Here is a 26146-nt window from a genome sequence, read left to right as displayed (position 1 = left end):
ATATTGAAGTTTTCTAATGTTATATTGAATATTATACATGGATTTTAGTATAATCTGAGGGTCACATATTTCCTATTCATTGAAAATGACTGGTTCCCCTCTAGAAAAAATCAGGCTAGATACACAGATTTAAGAAGTAGCAACTAAATTAGCTCTTATGCAATTTCAAAATCCTGCTGAAGTCAAAGCAACATGTCAAAATCTCTTTTTTTAAAACGTGCCGTTTCTTCAGTATGTCACAGAAAGGACTACCAACGCTAAAGTGCACTGAGCAGTGGCAGTCCATATTGAGCTTTGTGAGCTTTTTTCTTAATCCTGTTAAGGAAGCATTATTTATAAAGATGAGATCTAACGATTTGTATGACAACCTTCCTGTGTGTCACCAACACCCAATGCTTGAACCTAGGAGATTATGCTTGTAACTACAGAGATTAGTAACGACAAGCCCCTTTTGTTCTTTAGCCCTGTGGTATATACTGCAAGATTAACATTCTACATGTCATAAAGCAACCAAACTGGAGGTCTTGACTGTTTTTTTCCATAGCTGACAAAAAAAAACAACAACCACCTACATACCTGTGTGTAATGTGTACAAACAGGACCAGAGCATTTGTAAGGACAATATGGGTTGCATTCATGAGGATGGGGATACGTGAAATCTCTCACTTCGTCATACCATGCTTGGACATGAAATGTTGGAGGTCTGTACCTATGAAAGCCAGTAGTAGTTGATTAGATCATTCAAAAGTTGCAGCTTCTATCATTCTACCTTTAAGCAAATCTTGTTATATTTAGATAAAACAACATATAGTATAAAATATTATCTTAAGCTACCTTCCCCAGTGTGCCCCCAAATTCTGCCCAATTGATGGAAGAAGGCTTGCAGGCCCATGTTCCCATAAACAGGTTTCAGCCCATGACTCTGCAGATCTCTCCAATTCTGTGTCCCAAGTCTGAAATTTGAAAGAAAAGAAAGGGACATCTTCTTATAAATATTTGGTCAGTATCTCTTATTAAAAATAATAAAAATAAGAGGATTATCTGTTTTTAAAGCTTCTGTTACCAGGGCAGAAGACTGAAGAAAAAAAGCAACAGTTGACAATTGTATAGCCCATTTGTGTTACATAAGAACAAAAATTGTTTTCACCAAGAAAAAAAAAAAGTTTTAATCCCTGCACAGGATTCTCTTTTAAGGCATGTGCAGCCATGCTGCAGTGAATAAAAGGCAAATACGAAACTGAAAGGTTTAGATCAACTTTCCAAGCTAAATTAAGTACATTTTCTGTCTTGTGAGATTTCTTTTCAGTAATAGGCAGTTTCCTTAGTCAAAAGGGTATTATTCAACACATTTTCAACATAAGGCTTTACCTCCTCTAAACCAAGAGTTTAGTTCATCTGCAATAAAAGTCCTTTTCTCTCCCTTTTCTATAATCAGCTTTTGTTGAAATACACAGTTCAAACACAAAATATGAGAACTAGAGTAAGGTTGTCATTCATTGTTTTTATGGCTAGGCTGGCAAAAAGGTGGCATTCATATTAATAAGAGGTATGCTTAGGACAAGTTAAAGAAAAAGATCAGATATTGTTGTTTAGCACAATTGTTTATTCTTATTTTCTATTAAAGGGACACAGGAAAATAGGCTTGTAGCCGAAAGGCAAACAGAAGCTTCTTTCTTTCAAAAGCATACTAAAACCTGTTCTTCTTAAAATTATACCACACCATGTATGCATAGTTTTTACTGCACTACGCTGAGGTTTGTTCAAAGTGTCCATCTTGTGCAAAGTATCCTGACCGCTACTTGACTTTTCAAATCTCCTCCTGAGAGTTGCAGAAGTAATTTCCAGATATCTGATTCTCTGATACCAGCACTCAGATTAAGAAACTTAAATACTTCCAGGAAGGAAATACATATCCTGGTAGGTGCTCAATTATTTCCTAAGTTCTGACTTAAGTTTCTTAGAGTGAGACTATGTTATCTAAATAATGGTAATTCAGTATTTCCAAACCAAGACTCCCATGTAGACACTGGAGATCATGTCTACAATTTTTTGGCACAGATTGAAGGTAAAAAACCTCTTACCACAGCCAAAGAATTCTGAAATATAACAGACAAATTCCTTGTGCTAGAATTTATTCTTCTATTGATTCTGACATGCAGTTTTCACATTACTAATCACATTACCCATCAAAAACATTTATGTCCTTGGTTATGAAAGACCATGATTGTGTAAGGACCTTAATATCCCAGAGTTTAATCCTAGAATATCTTCTTGGTTCTCTTCTTCAAAAGTCTCTAATGCATTGAAATATCATTTTGTCTGTTGCTGTCAGTATCACAGAATCATAGAATGGTTTGTGTTGGGAGGGACCTCGCAGATCACCTAGTTCCTAACCCCTAGGTCACTCAAAGCCTTAATATTAATATTATCAGCAAGTAAGAAATGTACAGGATCCATTCTAATTCCCAAAACGCAACATCTGTTTTAACAGAATTACTTTAACAGTGTAATAATGATAGAACAAAGCTTTTAATCCACATATGGATACAAAAGTCTGACTTCAGGAAAAAGTAGGAATTTTCTATTCACCCTATAAAGCCTGTATTTCAACATCATAAGCCACAACATTCATTAATCTTCACAAGAAAATATTTTAATTTTAAATAAGAAAGCTTTATATAAGTTTGTATCAATCTTTTCCTTTTCACTTTTCTTGTCACACTGTCATAAACAGTTCTTCTTCCTATTGTACCCACTGTAAAAAACTTAGAGCTTCTTTCACATACACTTTTTTTCTTATAAATTGTAGTACAATCGCTTCATCATTCTACAATGGAATCACGAGATTGTAATATTTTAAAACAAATGCCACAATATATTCTCTAATCAAGCATCCCTCCATTCATTCACCTCTGAAAACAGCAGTCACAGTTAAAGGACTTGTACTGTTGGTGCGATTTTTTTTTTTCTGTGCAAATTTGAAAATATTTTATGCAGCTACTTTAACTGAAATTATTTTTTTGAAGATCAAAGCTAGGTAGCCAATAGTAGCTGCTTGAATCAATTCCTTTAGCTTGTGAAGGAGTTATCTCAAACAAAACGTTATTTTAAAGACTGATGATAGCTATGCATGACTGAGCCATCCAGAATTTTGCAAGAATAGCCTTTTGATGAAAAACTCAAATTCATCGTTAGTCCTCCTCAGAGACGAAGACCCACACTCCAAGTTATTGTTGAAATTGGATACTGTCTTCAAAATATTCCTTCTTTTTCAACTGCTTCTCTGCCTTCATCCAAGTATAACATATTGTCTTCACTCCCCCTTGCTTGCCTAGCCAGAGATAGGCACACTTCTAGGCCACAACCAGACGCAGCAAAGAAACAATCTTAATGGATGAGCAGATGGGATGCAGGGAAGCTCTTTGCAGGAAGCATAGTACAGGAGACAGGATCACCAATGAGGAGCTTGGATATTTTTGCTGATTGCACAGTAATTCCTGACTCCAGAAAAGGCTGCTATATGAAACAGAGAGCCATCTCCAGTCTCCACAAAAAGGAGTTTGTGTGTGCAAGATTATCTCAGAGAGGAATCTGCACAATTACTTAAGGACAAGAGGTTACAGCTTAAGACTCATCATGAGGTAATCACCCTATTTCTTTTTAATGTTAGATTATAAATCTGCCCCATTGGTCCTTTCCAGGGCTTTTATTTATTCCTACTGTTTATGGTGAAGTAAGCCTCACCATAGTGCACTTTCCTTGAAGCAGCTTCACTTACAATTCTGCTCTGGAGTCCTTTAAGACAGTGATAATATCACACCTCCTTGGTCACTGCCCTTCCATGTCAATCATAATGACACGTGCAATGACAGAAACTGCAGAGTCATCAGTTCATGACATATATGAAAGACAGAAAGGAATGAAATAACAGGGAAATTAGAACTGAGCTAATAACATTTGTTGGCAGTTTTCATTGAAAACAAACAATTAGATGATTAAAAACAAATTTTATTTTCATTTTTCCTTTCTCTAATAGAAAATTTAGAAGTATTCTAACTACCATTAACAAGCTAGACAACTGGGCTTGATTAGTGTGCCAAAGAAACAAGAAATCTTTAAAATGTACTAAGCAAGTAATTATTTAGCCTAGTGAGATACATTGTTTTAATTAGCACGGTAATTTTTTATATACAAATATCTTTGCATCCTTTAGTCAGTTACAACTGTTCTCTAAAAACCTCTTTAGAAATAAAATCTTTATAATAAAGAACATGATTTTTAAAACTTGAATAATTCATATTTCAGCACTTTTTTTGTGTCACGGTTTGACTAAGGATCGGCAATTGAACCAGCGACAACAATGCTCTCGATCCCCTTCCCTTCCCACCCAGGTAGGGAAAGGAGAGGGATAATGAGAGAGACCTTCCTAATTGAAAATTAAAATGGACAGCTTTAATTAACTACTAATGACAAAATATGTACAATTATATACATGTATGTTCAGGAGTGTGCAAAAACCTTTTGCCTCCCCTGACCCCCAGCAACTCCCACATCTCCTGACCTGTGAGCAGTCCTGAAGTGTCCCAGAGCTGCCAGAGAGAGCAGCAGAGCAGACAGGAACCGAGGGGAGAGTTATTTGGGTCAGGAATGCACAGGCCTAGGGATCAATGGTGATGGATAGACGGAGTCCTCCCCAGGTGCCAGCCATGGATGGAAGAGAAGGGTCAATTTTTCTATCCATCTAGTCCACTCCTCCCTGCAGCAGGGCTGGAGATATGACTTTTCTGCTCCTGCAGCATTTGAAGCCACAGAGCAAAGTGTCCTTGGCATCTCAGCAGTAACACAAACAATCCAGTGCAATCGGTTCACTAGGTGGAAAACTTGCTGCTAATTACAAGAGAGCTTACTGAACAAAAAAAAAAAAAATCAGTAAAAGGAAAATTGGCTTCATCCTGGCTCAAACCAGGACACTGTAAAATGTCTGTGATACATTCTCATGTGAACTGTCTCATAAATCATAATATAAATAGAAGCACAAAAAGACAGGTAATTTTTTATCAAAATATGCTACAAGATTTCACATACATTTCATGTACTTATTAATTTTATTTAAAGTTTAATCACTAAAATGTTGCTTAAAAGTAATTAATAAAAAGTTTGATGATAAAATAATCAGAAATCTAACAGTAAATAGCTGCTCTTGTGTAAGGATTGAATTTATCCAATTATACTGCCTAACCCAATTGCATGGTAGGTTTGTCAACAGATAACCCCAAATTCAAAATGTTATGAGGTATCTAGAATGAATCACATGTCAAAAGTCTGCATATGTATTTTGGGGCTGCAGCAAATTATGCCACGTCTTGCTTTTCTCCCTGATGCATGTACCACATGATAAAGTTACTTCAGAACAGTCAGCTGTTCACGGAATTCTCTGTGTGTGCCGTAGAAGAAAAAGACTCATTAGTTTTTTTTCTCAGTCTTTAACATCTAAATCCATTATTTCTAAAGCCATACAAAAACTACCTGGCATGGATATTGTGCACATACAGCTGGCATAGTTTATTGTCAAAAAACACTGCCTGTTAGCCTGCCAGTCAATGCTTAGCTTGATCTACGTTTTCTTTGGATGAGGAAGAGGTGATTAAAAAATACTGATGTACAACAGAACTTAACATTGCTTTTTCTTCATCAAGACTGTCTTTGAATTTGAATATGCTTAAACATACAATTACTATTGTTAACAGAGCCAGTTATTTCAATGCTACTTCAGGTATCTCAGTACCAAATTACAGTCCACAGTATGGAAGTACACCAATTACATTAACAAGATATAGCTTAATTTATTATTAATTTTGATTATTTAAATATTGTTTTGGAGTGTGCTGGAATGAATCTCAAAGCCATTACATATTCAGAGCTAAAAATCCACGAAGTGTAAATCACATACAGGAAACAATCACTTAAATTGCAGGATTCATCATCCAATGGTTCTATTCTCTCATCAAAGCCACTGCTTAATGAAGTGTAACAGAAATTAGACTTAAAATTAAACCTCTTAAATTACAACAAATCTATGAAATATTCTGGAAGAAACAACTCAGTGTCCCAGTTGCAAAGAATTTCCTAGAGATCCAAGTCACTTTTTCAATTGCCAGAGACTTTCAAAATAAAATTGATAAAAGGAATAAAACACCAATCACCTCCTATAGTCAGTAAAAAATAGCAGAAGGATTAGGAGTCAGTTACTTGGGTCTCCAACCCCTACAAAGACAGAAGCAATACAATACAACTCCAAACCACAATGCAGAAATGAAAGCTCTTCTCCATCTCCAGGATCACTCTACTGCTTTTCAACAAAAAGGGGAAACTGACACCATGATTTCAGACGCAATTCCTGAGAATATAGCTTAAATTTGTATCTGACTACTTCAGTGATGCAAAAATTGCACATAGGTGTTACTGACAGGCATGGAATTTCCCAAAATAAACAAAAAATTTGTAAAAGAAATCTGACAGACTGGAATCCCATATCACAGCTAACAGAGAGTAAATCAGCTTAAAGGTATTTTTAAAGGTCATTTCTATAGTTACAGGTAGTTGGAATGTAAGCAAAAATTTTTCTGCTGCTTTGCCAACATGCCTAATCATTTCTTTAGAGACAAGATGAAGAACAGGAAGAAGCTGCTTTGCACCAGTGATATCACCTTCCGTTTACTCCTCCTCTTCCAGTTGTTAAATAGGACATCCAAATTTCCTTCCAAAATCAATTATTCTGACTGAAGCTACATGAAGAAAAATTGAGCATATTAATTCTAAGAAGACAGTGAATTTAAAAGTATTTTCATACCAATCCAAACAGATTAGCTATAAATATAATGCATTTTATTGTGTTTATTCCGAGTTTGCTCACATACCAGGCTACATGAAACAAACACATAAAATAAATTATATTAGTATTTTAAACCTATATAAGTATGTATAAGTATATAAAATTCTGGTGCTCTTAATAGCATTTAAAACATATGTAAGTATATATAAAAATCTTGTGCTCTTAATAGCACTCTCTTGTTTCATTTGCACAATGTGAATCTTTTGCCTTCAAAGTACCTCCATACACAAGGAAAGATCTACAAATATGTTTTGATGTTTCTTTCATAAAATTGAAAAGGCTTTTTTTCTCCTAGGGTTCCCTTCCTCCTTCAAGAAATTAAGAAAAATGAAGGAAAGCAAATGTATAAGGAAAGGTTTCCAAAAACACAAAAAGGTCCATTCAGAGCAAATTACACAATGAAAAACTTTGAACAAATATAGAACCAATTAGTGAATTTTTAAAATGCTGAGGTGGTTGGCATTTAAAAAAAAAATCAAGAATAAATATAGAATAATATGAAGAGCCACAGCAACATAGGTAGCTACCTACCTGATGTAGGCATTTATCTTGCTTTAGACACCATTTCATTAGCAATATTATAATCTGGCTACTGAAATTTATACTGAGCTGACATAGCATTAATGTTTTAAACTTAATTCAAAAAGTTCTCCACAACATTCAGCAGCAGCAGCTGGTATTTACAGATTTAAACTAAGGACACTTCTAAGACTACTTAGCTCTTTGAAACAATTGGTACAGATAAAGTTGAATGGAAATCTTGGCACAGCTATAGGCAAGGATCCTTCTGCTTGATGAAGGACGCATAAAACCAGAAAGTTATTTATTTTCATAAAAAGGGTGACCATGTCTTTTTGAAATGTCAGGGTGTGTAGCACCTAATTCCTCACCTACTAGCTCCTTCATTCATGCTCTGACATGAGCAGGCTCCAACCAATTTGAACAATCAGATTTCTTTGGTAAATACAGGGAATTGATGGCAGCACAGGAAGATGGAAATGCAACTAGGCAGATGATTCCTACGTCTGAGAAGCATTTTGACCAGCAATTTTTTGGTACTACATGCAAGGCAACTCAACCTGCTAACCAGGAAAAAGTATTGCTCACATTGTTGGAAAGCTATGTAGTCTACCATTTGGGTAAGAGATCATCATCAGGGTTGACTTTCTGCACTAAGATAGAGACAGGTAGACACTGAACATACCACCAACTGTACAGCAACACAAACCTACATGAAGCTACTCCTTTTGTTTCATAGGACTCTACTAGAGTAGCAACAAATCTAAGGAGTTGCTAACATGTCTTGGAAAACATCCTTCTGCTTTCCAAATACTTCTTGTAATTTTTACTTCCAAGATCATTCAGTGATGCTAATTAAAAACATCAAAAGATGTTACCTAGCAATGTGAAGATGCAGTGCTACTGCAGGGACCAGGTGAAAATAATGAGGTTTTTTGCCCTCTTGTCCATTAGTACTCATGATGTCAAAGTGGTTGTAACTGTCAAGTTATGTACTTCTCTTTCTCTCTCTCCCACACAGGTCAAGCTCACATCTGCACCCAGCTTGAGAAATGCATGTTGTTGTACTCTTCTGCTTTGGACACAAGACAGCAGGAGGGTGAAATCAATACATATTCAAGTCTAAAAAATGAATATGCTGTATCATTTTGTGCTTCACAATCCATTCAGTGACATAGTTTCTTCCATGATACTACTGAGGTAGTATGGAGGTCATCTCTAAGCACATGGAAGAGAAGAAGGTTATCAGGAGTAGTCAACATGGATTTACCAAGGGGAAATCATGCTTGAATAATCTGATAGCCTTCTATGATGTTGTGACTGAATTGATAGATGCAGGGAGACCAGTGAATGTGTCTACCTTGACCTTAGCAAGGCTTTTGATACAGTCTCCCATGACATCTTTTTGAGCAAATTCAGAATATGTGGGATGAAAAGAATGGACAGTGAGATGGATTAAGAACTCGTTACACAATAGAGCCCAAAGAGTAGTGGTTAATGGTGCAGAGTCCAGTGGGAGACCTGTAACTAGTGGAGTCCCTCAGAGATCAGTGCTGAGTCCAGTCCTGTTCAACATATTTATCAATGACCTTGATGATGGGACAGTATCTTCTCAGCAAGTTTGCTGATGACACAAAGCTGGGAGGATTGGCTGATTCACCCGAAGGTGGTGTGGCCATTCAGTGAGATCTGGACAGACTAGAGAGCCAGGCAAAGAGGAACCTAATGAGATTCAAAAAGAGCAAGTGCAGAGTCTTGCTCTTGGGAAGGAACAACAAAATGCACCAGTATAGGCTGGGAGGTCATCCACTAGAGAGCAGCTCCATGGAAAAGGACCTTGGAGTCCTGGTAGACAACAAGTTATCCATGGGACAACAATGTGCCCTTGTGGCCAAGAAGGCCAGTGCTATCTTGGGGTGCATTAAGAGAAGTGTCTCCGGCAGACAGAGGGAGGTTCTCCTCCCACTCTACTCATCCCTGGTAAGACCTCACTTGGGAGTGTTGTGTCCAGTTCTGGGCTCTCCAGTTCAAGAGGGACAGGGATCTACTTGAGAGAGTCCAACGGAGGGCTATGAGGATGATTAAGGGACTGGAACACCTATCTTATGAGGAAAGGCTAAGAGACCTGGAGCTTTTCAGCCTAGAGAGGAGAAGACTGAAGGGGGGGATCTAATAAATATCTACAAATACATGAGGTCTGGGCATCAAGAAGGCAGGGACAACCTCTTTCCACCAGTGCCCAGTGATAGGATACGGGGCAATGGATTCTGGATGCCTTTCTGAGTAATCTACCCTAGTTGGTGGTTTGTTTTCTTGTTTTGTTTTGTTTGGTTGGCTGGTTTTTGGGTTTTTTTGTCCTGCTCTGGCAGGGGGTTGGACTCAATGATCTTTGGAGATCCCTTCCAACCCTTAATATTCTGTGATTATGTGAATACAGGGTTATAATGACAAATACAGCTTTCTGCCTCATAAACTACAGTTTCCCAGAGTAAAATTTAGGAAGGCCTTTGGTTCAGTGCTTTCTAACCTTCTGCAAACATAAATAAATTTGATCTGCCTTTGAAATGTGAAATTTCAGTCTGTGAAAACTTGACCCCATTATCTTACCTCTTTTCTATATTTTACTTAGGCATTGAATCCTTCCTAATTTCAGCTTTCACAGGTAGTAACTATTTGTGTCTGACAAATGAACTTCTTTACAACTGCAGTCCTGAAGACTGTCTTTATCTTACAAGTCACGTTAATGCCTTTTACAAGTCACGTACTAGTTTTACAAGTTTTTGGACCTGGCCTTAACTAAGAAAGACATTAATCTCTTATATTCCAGTCTGCATCAGATGTTTCATCTCTTTGAGATTTTTCTTAGAATTTTGTCCATATCTGCTTTAAGGAGGGACTATGCAACTAAAAAAAAACACAACTATTTCAATTAAGCTACAGGCAATGGTATCACAAGTCTAAATTTGCTCTGTAAGCACACATTTCTTCTGATTCACTCAACTAGTTTAGACATCTAGTACATTAAATGGTGCTAAGAGCCAAAAGAGTTCGGGTACCCTTATGCTGACAGCTGATGTCTCAAGTGTTGAGTACACATGGGCATAGGCAATATTGAGTTTCAAGATCAACATGCTGCAAGGCAGACTTCTTCAAGCAAGTGCTTATTCAATATTTAATCAAGATACTATCTCTTAGCTTTCAACCTTGCCAAATGTACTCTTCCTTAAACCCCTGTGTCATGCAGACATGACTAAGATATCAAGTAATACCCCAATTTATGAAGAATAGTATTTTCTTCTAATGAAGTAAGTACATTCAGAACAGAAGATCCAGATGCTAAAAAACAGGTTCTTATCAACCAAAGAGGACATATATTTCTCTGAAGAAAGTTACCAGCATAACCACTTCCCTTTACTCTTGTATTCTCCTCTGTGACAGAAACAGTCTGCATTAACTTTTCAGGTATATTATTCATGCCCACACGAAACCCCAAGTTCAAGGCTCAGTACTTCTCTCAACTTGATTTCATCATCTACTCTGAATAGTCTATCACTGACAAGATGCCACGGTCTATAGCTCAGATGCTTCTGCTATCCAAGCCAGTATACCCACACATTAGAATCGTTATTTCAAACTTACATCAGAGCCATTATGTCCAGCAGGTGCACTGACTAAACTTCCAGCCTCTGCAAGCACCTATTTTACAGTAAGAGGAGAAAACACTTAGCTCTACATACTTCAGCTTTACAGTCTCAGTAGAGTTGTATACTTTCATCTAGTGTCTTCCTGTTTCAGCTTTGGAAAACGACTTGCATACCATCTCTGAGTATCATGATTATTTCTGCTACTTCTGCTGCATTTGTTCAGAGTTCACAATAGATCAAATACATTCCCTTTCACGAGACCAGGAGTCAGGAAGCAAAGATGATCTCTTAGACCAGGCTTCAATACTACCAAGACTGAACTCAAAGGCGACTAGGGTTTGTTTGTGTTTTTAAAAAAATTTAGATCAGGAATGTACTTTTGAAATGAAACTCATCACCCCACTTACTGTGCATCATAGAGCACTCTTGGAGTACAAACTGGACTCTTTCCTGGTAAAATTCCAGTTGTGCTCCAGGAGTGCATCTAACACTTGGCAGCTGTTCATGGGTATTCAGTCCACACAGATTAGACCTAGATAAAAATGAGAACCCCTGAAACATGGACAGCATGAATGTCGAATCCTCAGCACCAACACTTTTGCTCTACAAATCTTCTCCTATTGCACCACAACACTTGCCAACATAGGCATTGCCATCGTCAGTGCCTTGTTAAAACACAGTGCAACATCAAAGACATTCGCACAGAAATGACACTATCAGCTTTCACAAATGTTTCACGTCTGCTAGACTAGCTGAAGCTAAAAACCAGGTGACAGATTAAACTGAGTGGTAGCAGCAGTTACTCCAACTGCTGACTCTTCTACGCATGAAGGTTACAAGTTTTGCAGAAGGGATGTTGAATGCAATATAAATCTTCTGAATGCTTCTGGTCTACAAGATATCACCCTAAAATCAACCACAACTAACACCAGTTTAACTTTACAGACTGGACTTCAAATTGTGGTATTTAACCTCTGTCAACACAGGGTGCAAGTAATGTGTAGACTGAAACCAATGCTCTGCTTATGGAGGAGTTGATGTTTCAGTGAAGATACCACAGCTTAAATCACAATTCATCAGCAGCCAAACTAATCACATGGCATGGGATTAACCTTCCCTGAATTTAAATAGCCTCAAAGCAGATACCTACATCTGAGCTAATTATCTAAATTACTTTTACAGTTACACAGACAAATAAGCATCTATAGATAGAGATAATTTTAGCTGCCCACCTTTAATTGAGATAAACTGTATGTTGAAAAATCTCATTTTTCTCTACTAATTATAAAGGAGACTGCTTCAGACGCAGACATGTATACCACAGACATCAAAAGCTTAGTGAGATGAATCCCACCATTTGTCTTCTGTGAGTGTGAAATCAAAAGAGAACTTTGTGACCCAAGGCAGACCAGCACAAGTGAGTCCACCAGTTTCACCAACTGCTACTGCAACAGAACAGGGAAGCTCAGTTGCTTAAAATACGTTCTTCAGTAAAATAAAAAAAATACAGTGATAACATTTTAATTGGAGAGAATTTCATATACCTAGGAAGGTGGAAAATATCATATGGGATGGTACTATATGGAAAGAAAAAACGAGCCAAAATTTAAGCTCAATATAGATGGAAATATAAGTACAGTGGGCATCACTGAAAACAAACATTTACCACGGCATAGTACAAATACCTCATTGCTGTATGCATTCTAAATATAGGGAGAGAGTGGTAAAGAAAATACTGCAGTACTGTATAAGTATTTATTTACTGCTTAATAGTGTCTACTGTATTATTTAAGACTAATGACACTGAGAAGGAAAAAAGGAAAAATCAAACACGGAATGAAAAATGCCATGAACAAATAAGCAAGAAATACAGATAAGAACTAGAAATCCAATGCATGGTACCAGCACAGAATAATGGATAAGTACAGCTGAAAATGCCCTCAAGATACTTAAAATTAATGTAGTCTACCTAGCCTCTTCCACTGAGCCAGAATCACATATATGTGTATTATCTACATTTTTAAAACTAAAATAACAGTAGTTTCAGAATATTTACTATAATTGTCTTCTAGAGCTTTATGCCTATGAGAGTAAAACGGATTTCCTTGCTATGCAACCTAAACCTCCTGATGTTTTATTGCCAAGAAAAAAGAAATCACTCTTTCCTGAACAACTTTTATTTATTTCCCAGATTAAACAAATTCAGCTGCTAAATTTCTTCTGTTTTCCTCATGAATCACTTATTCTGTTTTAATCAAACCTATTAATCTTGTTTAGTCTCTCTAGATTTGCTGAACCATTCTTAAAAAATGACCAAAACTGGACATTGCATTTCACACAGAGAAGTCTTCTTTTAAAGATGGCTGCCTCATTTTTTATCTCAGTGTATCTCCTGCATCTTTTTATTGCAGGGTTGCTTCTATATTTTATTCCTTTTCTTATACTTGTTTGATTTCTTCCTTATTCCATGACTTGCAGTTAAATTTCACAATGTTGATTCAAGGCCATTACTTCGACTCGTCAAGTTCTTTTAATTTTGACCATTTTCTCTAAAACAAGCCTAAGCTGTGCAGATATTAATGTACTCTGCAGTTTTCAAACATACTCTTTGCTCACACAACCCATAACCTAATTGCTTAACCAAAAAGGGATGGGCTCCAACAGCATCAACACTTGCAGTTTAACAGGGAGCTTTTCAATCACAAATATGTTGGGGATGAGAGTATCAAAAACATTCCAGAGTAAAAAATATGACACCTACTACTTCCCTCTGATACACTAGACTGGTAATCACTGGGACAAAAAAAATGGTAAAATAGATTGGTTTGACATTATTTCTTCTTGATTAACAGACACTAGCAGTTTTCATCACCTTGGCTTTCGGTTACACTTAGGTGAGGCATTTTCATCTGTATCGAGGCTGCTGAAGGAAGTCCATGGACACTAATTATAATTAGCACATCCGAAAAGTCAGTAATTTGCACACCACTCAGATGCTTACCGTCAGTCATTTGAGATCGAGAAAAATGTTGGCTTCGTACTACCCCACAGTCCCTTAGAGTAGGGTAGTGACTACAAAAACTCATGAGTATGGAAAACATCAGACAACTCTCCTTAAAAATACAAAACCAACCATATTAATTAATGCTGATATATAGCCTTTCAGCACAAAGAAAGTGGATAGTTAAAACTGTTAAACTTCTCACTAGCAGTAAAGTGAAACATTCATTTTCTTTTGGAATACTACTGCCTGTCTAGAAATGAAATGGTAAGGACCTTACTTGCTACCATGTGGTAGATGAGAGTTTCTAGCATTTTAAACCAGGCAGAGGTCCCTGAACAGATCTTGAGGTTTCAGCTACTTGTTTTTGGAAAGGGTAAAAAGCAGGAAAACTGTGGCTTTTACCTGGAAACAGGAAAGCAGTATGAGGCCAAAAATATTGCTCCTGAACACTGTATAAATTACACCAAAATTTAGAAGTATCTCACTATTAAGAGTTTCACGTTTTTTCTGTTCAAAAAGTAAAACCAGGAATCAGAACCAGCAGACATGACTAATTACATTGAATTCAATGTGTACTCTAAGCATGTGAAAAAAACCTTGCTGGAATATTCAGCTTTCCAAGGTGTTCTGAAATAGTATATTTACTTTGCTACTTCTTAAAAGCAGCACATAAAACCTTACTATTACAGAATGACTAAAAATCGTCTATTCACTTCTATACTCTGACATGAATGGAAGAGAAGCAACAGTGATGTGAAAGCTGATGTTGAGTTCTGTGTTTTATCCACTGTTTAAGTATGAACTACCCACATATATTACAAATAACAGTCATAAATATTTATAACTAATTACAAATAGAAGAGAGCACAGGTTCTTACCTCAAATCCTAGCAGTGATTACCATGATAAACTAGCTGCAGCTGATCACTTTCTGATCTAAAACAACAGTTTTAGAGATGTTACAGAATTTTCTGAACTTTGAACACAAATTAACCACATCCCAAATATACGTCACAGTTAATGTTTGCTTTTAAAAGATGACTGCTGTGCCTTGACATAAGTGAACTGAACTTAGTGCTAGGAAGCACCCATTGATCATATATGACTTGGCACTACTGTAAGAAATATGTTTAAATAAAATCTAAAAAAAGATTTGCAAAATTTATTAAAGAAGTTTCTGACTGACTGGAAATCCAACAGGGAATTCAACACAAATGTATTGTCATATGTACCGGGCAGCCAAAAATCTGGATTTAATGAGTGAAATAGCCTAATTTTGAGAAACTGTTCTCTTCCTTCCTAATAGAGTAAAAATTGTCCTTCTCTACATGGACAGAAGGTAAGTCTTCTTAATGAAGAATTCTTTTCCATGATATTCACTCTACTTATGCCAAATCTAAGGTTGAGAACTGTATTTATAGATAACAAGATGAATTTGTATCTAGCATTTCAATGAAATTATGTTAAGAAATGTTTTTTATCCTCAATCAAAAAGATCTTGAGTTAAAGAAGATTCCCAGGCAGATATGAAGACAACAGGCTACACAGAGTTACTTTTATAAATCTCATTGATTCCTTCTATGTTCAATTTGTGTTTCTGCTCTACTACTGACTAATTTTTAATAATCTTTTTTCTATGGGCAATGAAGAGGTTCTCTGACAGCAAAAATAAAAAAATAACAGTGTCTCTTCTGTGTCGTTAATTATTTTATTTGAGGAAGGTTCCCTTAAACTTTGAGACAGTGAGCCTTTCTGTTAATTTCCACTTTCTATTTCTTTACTTGGAGCTGTTTAGTTGTTGTTGGCATTACATCAATAAAAGTCATAATGTGGACTTATCCACTTGCTTTCTTGGCCACTTCACATTGCACAATCCTTTGCTAAAACAGACAGAGAGAATAAGAGGATAAGTCAACGTCCTTGTGTTCTTTGATGCAGTGTCAGAAGCCTTTGAGCACAGGCAAAGGAGCTGAAGCACTTCCACCAACCTTTGAAGTGGAGCAGAAAAGTGGAAAACCAGAAGGAAAGCAGACAGGTTCACTCTGAAAAGAGCTGCTCTGTTCTTGGCACCCCAAGTGCTCTTCAGCCACTTAACCGATTCCACAAACCAAAGTCCTCTGCTCGAAAGGAATGGGAATTGTTTTTATTCAACTGTCCTGGAAGAGTTTTGGCAAAAATGGACAAGATACACTAAGGAGAGACATGGAAAAGTTTTGTCAGAAAGGCCTAGGAAATTTAACAGGGCACTTCTATTCAGCACAGAAAAATTCAACAAAACATGTAAACCCACTACAAGGCCTTCCTTTATATTACCAAATGCTTATTTCAATTCTCCTAAGTACATTACAGACAAAAAAATCTCAGCTAGGACCTGACAGATACACAGAGACTACATTCAGGCTTATGCAGGTCGTAGGATCTAAAAACATCACAAAATAGCCAAAAGAATATTTCAATCCCTATTCACTCGCTATGATGACATGAACATTTTACAGTTATCTGTGCAAGGGTTATATCCACTAGTGGGTTCATATGACCCAAAGTCCAATGATCTCTATTTAAATAAAGCAGGAATTTGCCTGAGGAAGAATTAAGAAAAATCTAAATTGTAAATATTTACAAACATTCTTACATTTCTTATTCTGAAGTTTCCATGAAGCTACTAAAATGGAAAGTCAAACTTTCAAACCTCCCAAAATGGAAGGTCCCATGGAAGTCACTGGTCAGTTATGGCTTTGAAAGGTATTACATGGTATCAGCACTTTCAACAGGTCACTATCAATGTTTTCAAACCAAGATCTTCAGAGGTAATATACCAACATGAAGTAATAAATACATTTATTTTTTTCCCCTCCCCGAGAACAAAATATGGATCCAATAGTGCCATTTGATACCCATCCATAACTGTCCCTAAGAACCATGCAGCTATACCAAATAAATTACTTTAATTTGAACTTTAAAAAAAATAACTCTCAGAATATTTTATGATCTTCACAAGGTTTACAACATAAAGCTTCACAGAAGCAAAGCATGGACTTTGTGATGACATTCCTATCATGTATCAGCAGGTTCTGTCTAAAAGACTAAAAATAATTAAATAAAAAATTACTTCCCTGCCCTAGAGGACACTGGTGTTCTCCAATTACACTAATTACAAAATGCAGTGCGTGGCTAGGGGCCAAGAAATACCAGGTTGAAATGCATTGCTATCTATCAAGCAGATAACATTAACACTTTTCAGTACAGCAAAGGACCATGCACGGAATGAGGATCTCACATGAGCTGTTTTCATTTACTCATTTGTTTGGAAAAATACATAGGAAATCAAGGAACGACTACTAAAAGAATGGTTTAAAATATAATGCATTATAAATTAATTAATCAAAAATGCTTTGGGAAATTTTATTTTTGGCAGGCCCTTTAACTTTGCTGAGTATAACAGTTTGGAATATAAAGGAGCTACAACCTCCAACATCCAAATAATAATGACTATTTTTAAAGTGTTGACCATGATAAGCATGAAAAAAAAATATCTCAGTTTTCATTAACACGTTTCCATCTAGTAACATGCAAAGTTGCCAAAGAAATTATCAGGAAACATAAAAGTTTTTGCAAATTCAGCCTATGATACACAAATAATGCTTAACAAAAAAAAGATAAGGAGGTTGGTAAGTTGTAGGGTTGTGGTGCCTAAACCAAGTTTTTCAAGTTGTATTAGCACATTACAGTCTAGTAAGAATTTATTAATAATGCAACAAACACCTTTGTAACTGAGTAACATAGAATAAGGCTTTCCACATCAATCAGGTCTGGACAAACCAACGTAGTGATTTCCCAATTTGGTCAGAGTCACTTGTATGAGACTTATTTAAGGGAAGGATTAACAGCAGCAGAGTATATAAGGCTGTCTAAAGTCAATCAGCCAAATAGTTACTTTAACCACAGAAAGAATGTATTGCCTCATATATTACAAGATTATGACATATATTGAGAAGTAAATGACCAAGCACAACAGTTCCCATCTTTATCTAAAAGGCTAGGTCTTCCCCAGGGGAGGCTGGGCAGGCACAGACAGCTCAAGCACAGTAGAGGAAAGGAGCAGCAGAGCCACAACAGCACACTGCTCTGCTCAGACTGCAGCAGCTGCCTTCACCTTTCAGCACTAGCTCAGATATCTCTTCCATACATATCTACCACAAGTGCATACATGGTATGAAAGCCATGCTGGTGTCAATGGCCCAGGATGGGAAATGTCAAAAGGATGATATTTTATACTCTGGTATTTTATACGCTGTGATAAGTGTTTGAGTGCTTTGGAAGGGCAGCAGGGAAACATCATCCATCTCTGCTCGCTTTCCAATGCTGTTAAATTCCTGTGCACACAAACCCCAAAATGTTCCTTACTCTCCTTTCATTATTAGGAAACAATTGTGTACAGTATATGGCAGGACAAGCATACCAACAGCATTCACCTGCCATACATTTTCACAACGAACTGTTCATTCTAACTTAAAAAAATATTTTTTTTTTGTTTTTCTTTTGAAATCATTTGAACTCTGTCAGCATTGAAAGAAGAGGTCCAGGAAGAATGATCTAACATGCAATCATAAGGTCCTGGAAGGCCACTGCAGAGGAGTTAACTGAATTTGTTGGACTGCTGTTCCCTACAGAGGAGTTTATGCAGGTTCTCATGCCAGAATCATTCTAGAATGAGACAGAAGATGAGTAGGATGATACACACTAGACTTAAGAAACATTAGATGAAATGTTAAAATTAACAGTATCAAATTGCCAAGACCAGACAAAATTCTTCAAGAATCTGGAAGAACTTGATAATGAAATTTCTGAATTACTATTTCGTACACAACCTCTCCTAAAATAGTCTCATTACCATAGTAACAAAAAACAGCATTTAGGTGTTAATATTTTCAAAAAGCTTCAGTAGATCCTGAGAAACTGCAAACTAACAGCTGACTTCCATTGGGATTATTTCATAGGACAAGTTAAAAAAATATATTTGAGATAATATTAATTCCTCCCAAATATATCAGACTTTGGAGACATCAACAGCATGGGGAAAAGGGTCAAGTGCAGTTAAGATTTCTACAAAGCTACTGAGTTATTTAAAAAGCAGTAACTGCATAAAATTAAGCTATCATGAGATAAAGAAGTGAAAAAAGACATAAAACAGATTTAAGAACGTAAAATAATTTTTCAAATTCCCTGCAAGATGTGGCTGTGGTCTTCTGCTGCATACTTTTTCCACAGTAGCCCATTACAGCCAACTACACGTATGTTATAGTGGGGTAAGACCTCTTAGCACACTGAAAAAGTCCTGGAGCCATTCTGAATAGCTCTATGAAAATGCTGACTTTAGTTTAGCCACAGACAAAAAGTTAAATAATGTCATAAATCCTTGAGAGAGAGAACGCGAGAGAGAACGCGAGAGAGAACGCGAGAGAGAACGCGAGAGAGAACGCGAGAGAGAACGCGAGAGAGAACGCGAGAGAGAACGCGAGAGAGAACGCGAGAGAGAACGCGAGAGAGAACGCGAGAAAAGCAGTATGTCATTGGTTAGCTCCTTTTGAATTCAAAGAAAAACAGGGGAACCACAACAGATAAGAGAAGTAAAACAAAACAGAATAGGTTTTCAGATAGAATCCTTTTCAAGTGAGAGTAGGACTCTTCAACTGAGAAAGATGTGACCACTGAAGAAATTATCATTTCTTATAAAAAACACTAAGGAGTCAAAGGAAAGATAGAGTTTAAAGCAAAAAAACCCCTACTTTTTCACACAGTGTGTAATTAAACTTATAGAGCTCTGCAACTTTATGTCATGGATTCAAAAAAACAGACTCAAAAGCATTCATATTCATAGAAGAAAATTCTATCTAAGGCTACTAGACACAAAAAAGTACAAGAGTAGAAAAGAAAATTCTAACACTACTGGAGACAAAAAACTACAAGAGTAGACTTAGGAAGTCCCTAAGCTGCTGTTTGTTGGAAGCTGAGGGATTTCATTGCAGCAGTTTCTCTGTTCACAGGCTCTATTCTTACTCCCTTATGCTAGGAAACCATTACTACTCACTACCAGACTCTCAGTACTTGGAAAGATGAACTTTTCATCCAGTAAGTTCAGCCAGACAATCATGAGAACATTCTGTTCATTAGACTTATCTACTGCGAATCTTACTGCAGCTAGTAACTTTAGGTCTCTGAACTTTGACAACTTAGTATCCTTTTACTTTTCCAAGGCATAAGGCAAGAGTGTACAGAAAATCAGTAATTCAACATCTTTTCCTTTTTTTATTTTTAAATAGAACCAAGACCTTATGTGCTGGAGATCATCCTCAAGAGCTTTTCTCCTCTGCACAACTTAAACCAGAATGTGGCATTAGGTAAGGCTGCACTTTGCAAATAAAGCATTTAACCAATAGCTCCTACCTAAAATGTGGTTCTTCATCCCCCCCATTCCTTAGCTGTGCATTCCCACCCTCTTTTATCAGCACTGGCACACATCTGATTCAGCCATGTGGGGGGCCAGTTTCATGACTCAGACTGGAAGAAAAAACAATATTACATTTTAAAACAAGCAAATCTGATTCACTTAGTACTTGGATCAATCTAATAATCATCTTAGATACATGCCAGTGGCAGGAGCAGGACAGAGGCATTTCAGCCAGAGCCACCTGTTAGCTTGGCTCAGCTGTTACACACTACCAGTGTACTGAAGGCATACAGCCCCCACATACCTTCTCCCAGCTCCGAGCACTCTTGGAGATCTTAAACTTCTCAACTATATGACACACTTGTAGAGAGACCAGTGTACCACTGAGGCACCTGGACCTTGACCATCTGTATTCATACTCAGTAAGAAATAAAATTTACTTCCACAAGCAGAGATAGCTCTATTGACAAGGAAAGGTTTTAGTAGTAAAAGGGGCAATTTACAGTGATGTGACCATGTCCACAGCAGATTTTTCTGTGAGCATTTTTATGCTACTAAAGCACCCCAAAAGTAGACACATTATTTCAGCTGTACTTACCTAGCTCACTAAACATCAGGCAGACATTTAGAGGGACATTTTCCCTATTCTGGAGCACTGGAACTCACCTTTGGTAAGACCTAATTTATCACACTGCAAGTACTTTTTTTTAGTTATATGGGTCTATCTGCACAAAACTTTTTTTTTTTAATTAAGCATCCCACTTATCCCCATCCTTTATTTTGCAAAAAATAGCCAAGTACAGTTTTACATCTATCAGTACTTGGGTGTTTGAACTTTGTCAGTCACAAAACTGATCCAGAGGTCACAGACCCTTGGAAAATCACATCCAAGAGTGCTTATCTCTTTATCTGGAAAACTGGAACTTGTCCATCCTATTATTAATAGGCATCTAGAAAAATAAAGTGACTATTAAGTGTCAAAACAGGCATTTGTTTTAATTGTGAACAAAAAGCCAGCAGTAATAGCTATACAGCTACATCTGGCAGAAGTTATGAAGTGACAGAATGGAGTTTGCTTCTATAATTTATTTCTTGCATATCAGCGCTATGGTAATGACCAGATATTAGTTTTTTCAAAGGAATCTCCTTGCACAGAACAAATCATGCTTCCTTAATGAACTATCATTTATTGTTCCTTCTTTGCTATTAAATCTGTGGCCCTGCAACAAATTTTCAACTTTGTACTCAAATGTCACTCTCATTAAACAATAAAACAGCCCTATCACACCTGGTATAGAAAAGAAAGTGGGCAATCACACAATCACAAACTGTACCATAAAAATTCATGAGCAGGCAATCAGAAATCCCATTGTTTTCTTCAGTCCAAGCAGTGTGGGGGGGGCTCCTGCTGTCTCCTAAACCATCCTCCCTTAATTCCCCATATTGACTCACACATGCTTCCTCCACGTACAATCTCCCTTTCCACTCACTTCCAAGCTTAGTCTTTTTTAATAGCCTCTTAGCAAATTACTGTGCTCTTATCCTCCCTGCATGAACTCAGGTGCTCAATTCTTCTCTGCCCAGAGTCATAGCTCCTCCACTAACCACACCTATTCATCAAATGCTCCTTTCCTTCACATCACTGATTTCTCAACACCTTCTTGACCAGACTTGCAGCCTCTATCCATGCCCTTCTCATGGGTCTCTGTCCCTGAACACGCATCCATCCTTTTGATGGGACCCCTCACACAGACCCTTTGCACTCACAACTCCCAAACTCTTGCCAATCCAAGCCCCTGACCCCCCTAGATATTATGCCAAAATTGAATCCCACTTTCTTGAAAGCTGCTGTCCTGTTCTGAATGACAGGATGTAAGAACATGTCCTCGGCATTTAAATTAAGTAATCTCTTTTCCATACTACTTGTACTCTGGGTCAGATGCCATCAGGGAGCACAAAAAAAACAACAACAAAACCAAAACAACTTGTTCCAGATGTAGACCTAACCCAAAGTCTAGGTCAAAGTGTGTGCAGCGCAGGAGGAATCTTTGAAGAATACAGCTGTCAAAAATTTAACCCAAAAGAGTACATCCAAATTCTTCTTACTAAGATATATAACACAGGCAAATGGCATTATGAATGGGAAAAGGTGCATAACTAAAAATCAAAGCTACCATTTTGTAGAATCTTCAGAAACAGTTTTGCAGTATTTTAATATGGGAAAACAATAGTCTTCCCCATTTTCATCTTAGAAAACAGTTGGGACACCTTTTTCTTACGTTTTCCAGAAATAAATCAACATGATTGATTTGGAACAAAAAGGTAACCTGTATTATAACAAGGTCTGAAGAAGTCAAAACAAAATAAACTTTAAGGATATGTACAAAGAATTGCAACTGAAAGGGTTAAAGGATTTTAGTTATTATCATACCTTTGTTTGGGGATGAAACGTGGTGGCTAATTTTCTGATAGCTCTTAGTCTAATACAGTAACAACTTAAGTTAAACTACCTTTATTGATGGTTTAAGCAAGCATGGTTTCTCCAGGACACATACATACTCAGCTCAATCAGATCTCCAAGCTCAAAGACACCACTCCAAGCTGGGAAAGATACCTTGAAATATGTTAATATGATCCTCTGTCATAACCACACAATGGAAAGTGTCAGGAAACCTGTGTAATATTTGAGACAAACAACCCAACCTACAGTAATGTTATTTCTCTGGTACCTGGACAGATAAAAAAATTATACAGTGTGGACACAGTAGAAAGATTTGAGCCTTTCTGCAGAAACAAGAACACAGAAGAAAAGTTGCCCAGTCTTGGCAGACCTCTGGACTTCTTAAAAGCTGTAGTGACCTGATCTAATTAGCAAGGACAGAGTTAGCCTTGAACTGTGGCATAAAAATCAAAGGTCCAAAACATGGGAGATTTAAGTCTGGTAATAATAAACCAAATATAAAGGCTTCTTAAGGGAAAAACACAAACAGAAATTATATATTACATTATTAATCTGTTAAACATGGGAACATACAGGACTCCAGCCCGCCGACACATGCCAACTTAAATAGAAGACTTTCTTGTTATAGGAGTTTCATTTTACTCAGAAATTCCATCCAACCTAGAAGCATGGGACAGAATTTATGTTATTTTGAAACTTCAAAGTTCAGTAGTCTTCTTAGATGGTAACTTCTTAGGCCACAAGCAACTATTTTGAGTAATGCAATTTTGGAAATTGGCCCCTAACAGTGAGGAACAGCCACTTTAATTCAGGATAGCTATGAGAGATTAAATCCATTCATATCAGTAGAACATTACACTTGATCCACAAATAGGCATTTTTATCTCCCAGTTCATCCATTTAAATGAAAAAAAAAAAAGAGAAAAAGAAGTAACAGGTGCTTTAAATGAGAAAACAAGCAAGCTAAGACTGAAAGCATGCTGTTTTATAAAGTGACAGTAACTATTCTAAGAACATTTCTTTCTGCATGTCGCTATCAATTTTTCCTTACCATATATTCCATATTGGAAGCTGGTGGATACACCTGACCCCGTAATTTATTATGAAGATCCAAGATACTCTGCATATCACTGTCTGTGATAGCCCTTTTCCCTCTCTGCTTGGCGATCCACCACTCACCATCTTCATCCATGTACTTTTCCAAAAGTTCCTCTAAGAGCGTGGCATTGGGAAGCACCATTGCAGAAACTGCTTGAGCTATGAATAGCAAGGTAGTCACTCTGAGCCATTCCTGTACTACATACTTCATGATGAATGATCTCAAAATGCTCAGGAGTTAGCTCCAAGACAAAGCCTTTCTTCTGGATCTGTTGGATGCAAAAGCATAAGAGAAAGCAATGTCATTTGGAGGTTGATGTACTGACCTGTATGAACTTACTAAGCAACAAAAACTGTAGTTCGTACAGTTTGCCACTGTTGTTTCAGTGGGAGAAATCAGGATGCTAGTTTATTTTATTGTAATAAGTATACAGTGCTCTTTTGGGCAGATGGCTTATCTCCAACCTCATTCAGTTTGTTCAAGTGGTTTTATATATGACACTGGCATGCATGTTTCACTGCCCGCATTCAGGAAAGCAGGCTTTTCATATCTACTTAAAAGTAGCCAGACATGAATTAAGATTAGACAGCAGATAAGGTCTTCCAGTATTGGAATTTAAGAACAAAAACGTTTAAAAGGCTTGCATTCATTGCCAAAATGTGAGCTGAAAAACACCATAGAGTTGATACGAAATACCACCCGTTGGTGCATTTCAAAATACGAGTTTGATTGAAGCTTTCATGATTTCAAAAAATCTAATAAAACTAAAGGTATTCAACTCTGACATGAAAATGGGGGGCGATGGGGTAATTCTTTTCGTCAAACAAAGGAAACCACCAAGAACTCCGAGAAAAAAAGTAGTACCACTTCAAGAATACAACATTCCAACACGGCCAATTACACGACTGAGTGCTTGAGGCAGGAGAGTCACGATCACTCCCTCACTCTGGGTGAAAACGCGTGAATCCCGCCACACCGACCGCGTCGGACGCAGCCGCCGGCAGGGAAACAAAAAGAGGCGAAGGGGACAGACCCTGGCTGAGCCCAGCGCGCCACCGCCCGCAGCCGGCGGCGCGGCCCCGGCCCCGGCCCCGCTCTGCATGGGGCAGCCACCCCCGAGGAGCCGCTCGCCGGACCGGGGGCACCCCGCGCCCCCGGCCTGCCTCTCCGCGGGGTGGATGCTGCGGGGAGCCGGCGGGAGCGCCCACCACGGCCCTTACCCCTCCGGCGGCGGCTGCCTCCTCGCTCCGCAGCCAGCTTCGCTCCGCCGCCCCCCGCCTCGCCAGGCCCGCGCCGGGGCCAAGGGGCGCAGGCACGGCCTCGCTCCGCTCGCTTCGGCGGGCGCCGGCGCGTCCAGCAGCGGAGCCGCGGCGAGGGGCTGCCGCTGAGAGAGCAGCCGCGCCGCCGCCTCCGCCGCTGCCCTTCGCCTTGCCACCGCCCCCGAGGAGCTCCCCGCTTATCCTCCCGGCTCCCGCCCCGCCGGGCATTTATCGCGGTGACGCGCAGCCGACTCCCCTCCCCAGCACCCCGCGGGGCGGGACGCGCGGCGCCCCGGGCACCGCGCCCGCCCCCGCCGTCCGTCCGCGCCCGCACCAGCGCCCCGGGCGGTGCCTGGAGGCCCGGGGGCAGCGAGGGTTGGCTGGGACCTCTGCCTCCTGCCAAAAACTGGCCTCGGTCCTGCAAAAGCCATCGCGCAGAAAATTTGGTCCAGGGGGGCCAGTCCCCCGCCGTCTCCATCCCTTGGTAGCTGGCAAGAGGATGCTAAGCCAGCCTGCTCCTGCTGAAACACTGCTAAGAGAAAATGTTCACACATGAGCTCTGTGAAAGTCCGGAACGTGTGAATATGGCCGAAGGTATCAGGACAGGAACTTTATTGTCGATTCAGAACAGCTGCATGAGACTTCTCATTATGAAGTAGAACTCAAGAGCTTGCAACCACTCCATTCCCTTTCCAGCAAGACCAGGCATCAGATAGGCTCTTTTTCGTCCTATTTTCATCAAAGTCTTCTAGCCCAAATTTTTCATGCAAGCTTATTTGGGACAGTGTTTCATTTATTCAGTATAATTTGGTACACTGAGC

At 38.4% G+C, this 26146-nt stretch overlaps 1 protein-coding gene across 6 annotated transcripts in view; it reads right to left on the bottom strand.

The window, feature by feature from the left end:
- The window catches only part of CRISPLD1 (cysteine rich secretory protein LCCL domain containing 1), a 44276-nt gene extending 18760 nt beyond the window's left edge, over positions 1 to 25516 (bottom strand). For 3 of the 6 annotated variants that reach the window (XM_051610451.1, XM_051610452.1, XM_051610453.1), the window contains exons 1-4: positions 25287 to 25516; positions 24019 to 24334; positions 835 to 953; positions 577 to 709 (exon numbers count right to left, since the gene is read on the bottom strand). In XM_051610451.1, the coding sequence (XP_051466411.1) occupies positions 577 to 709; positions 835 to 953; positions 24019 to 24276 (510 nt within the window). In that variant the 5' untranslated portion in view covers positions 24277 to 24334; positions 25287 to 25516. Of the gene's footprint in view, positions 1 to 576; positions 710 to 834; positions 954 to 4561; positions 4636 to 16046; positions 16135 to 24018; positions 24335 to 25286 lie in introns of those variants that run through there. The other 3 variants (XM_051610454.1, XM_051610455.1, XM_051610456.1) reach the window with 3 other exon arrangements.
- Positions 25517 to 26146: the final 630 nt, after the last annotated feature.

The sequence above is a fragment of the Apus apus genome, chromosome 2 (genome assembly GCF_020740795.1).
Source record: "Apus apus isolate bApuApu2 chromosome 2, bApuApu2.pri.cur, whole genome shotgun sequence".
NCBI lineage: Eukaryota > Metazoa > Chordata > Aves > Apodiformes > Apodidae > Apus > Apus apus.
Note: the sequence above shows the minus strand (reverse complement) of the source record. Positions and strands in the feature narration are given on the sequence as shown.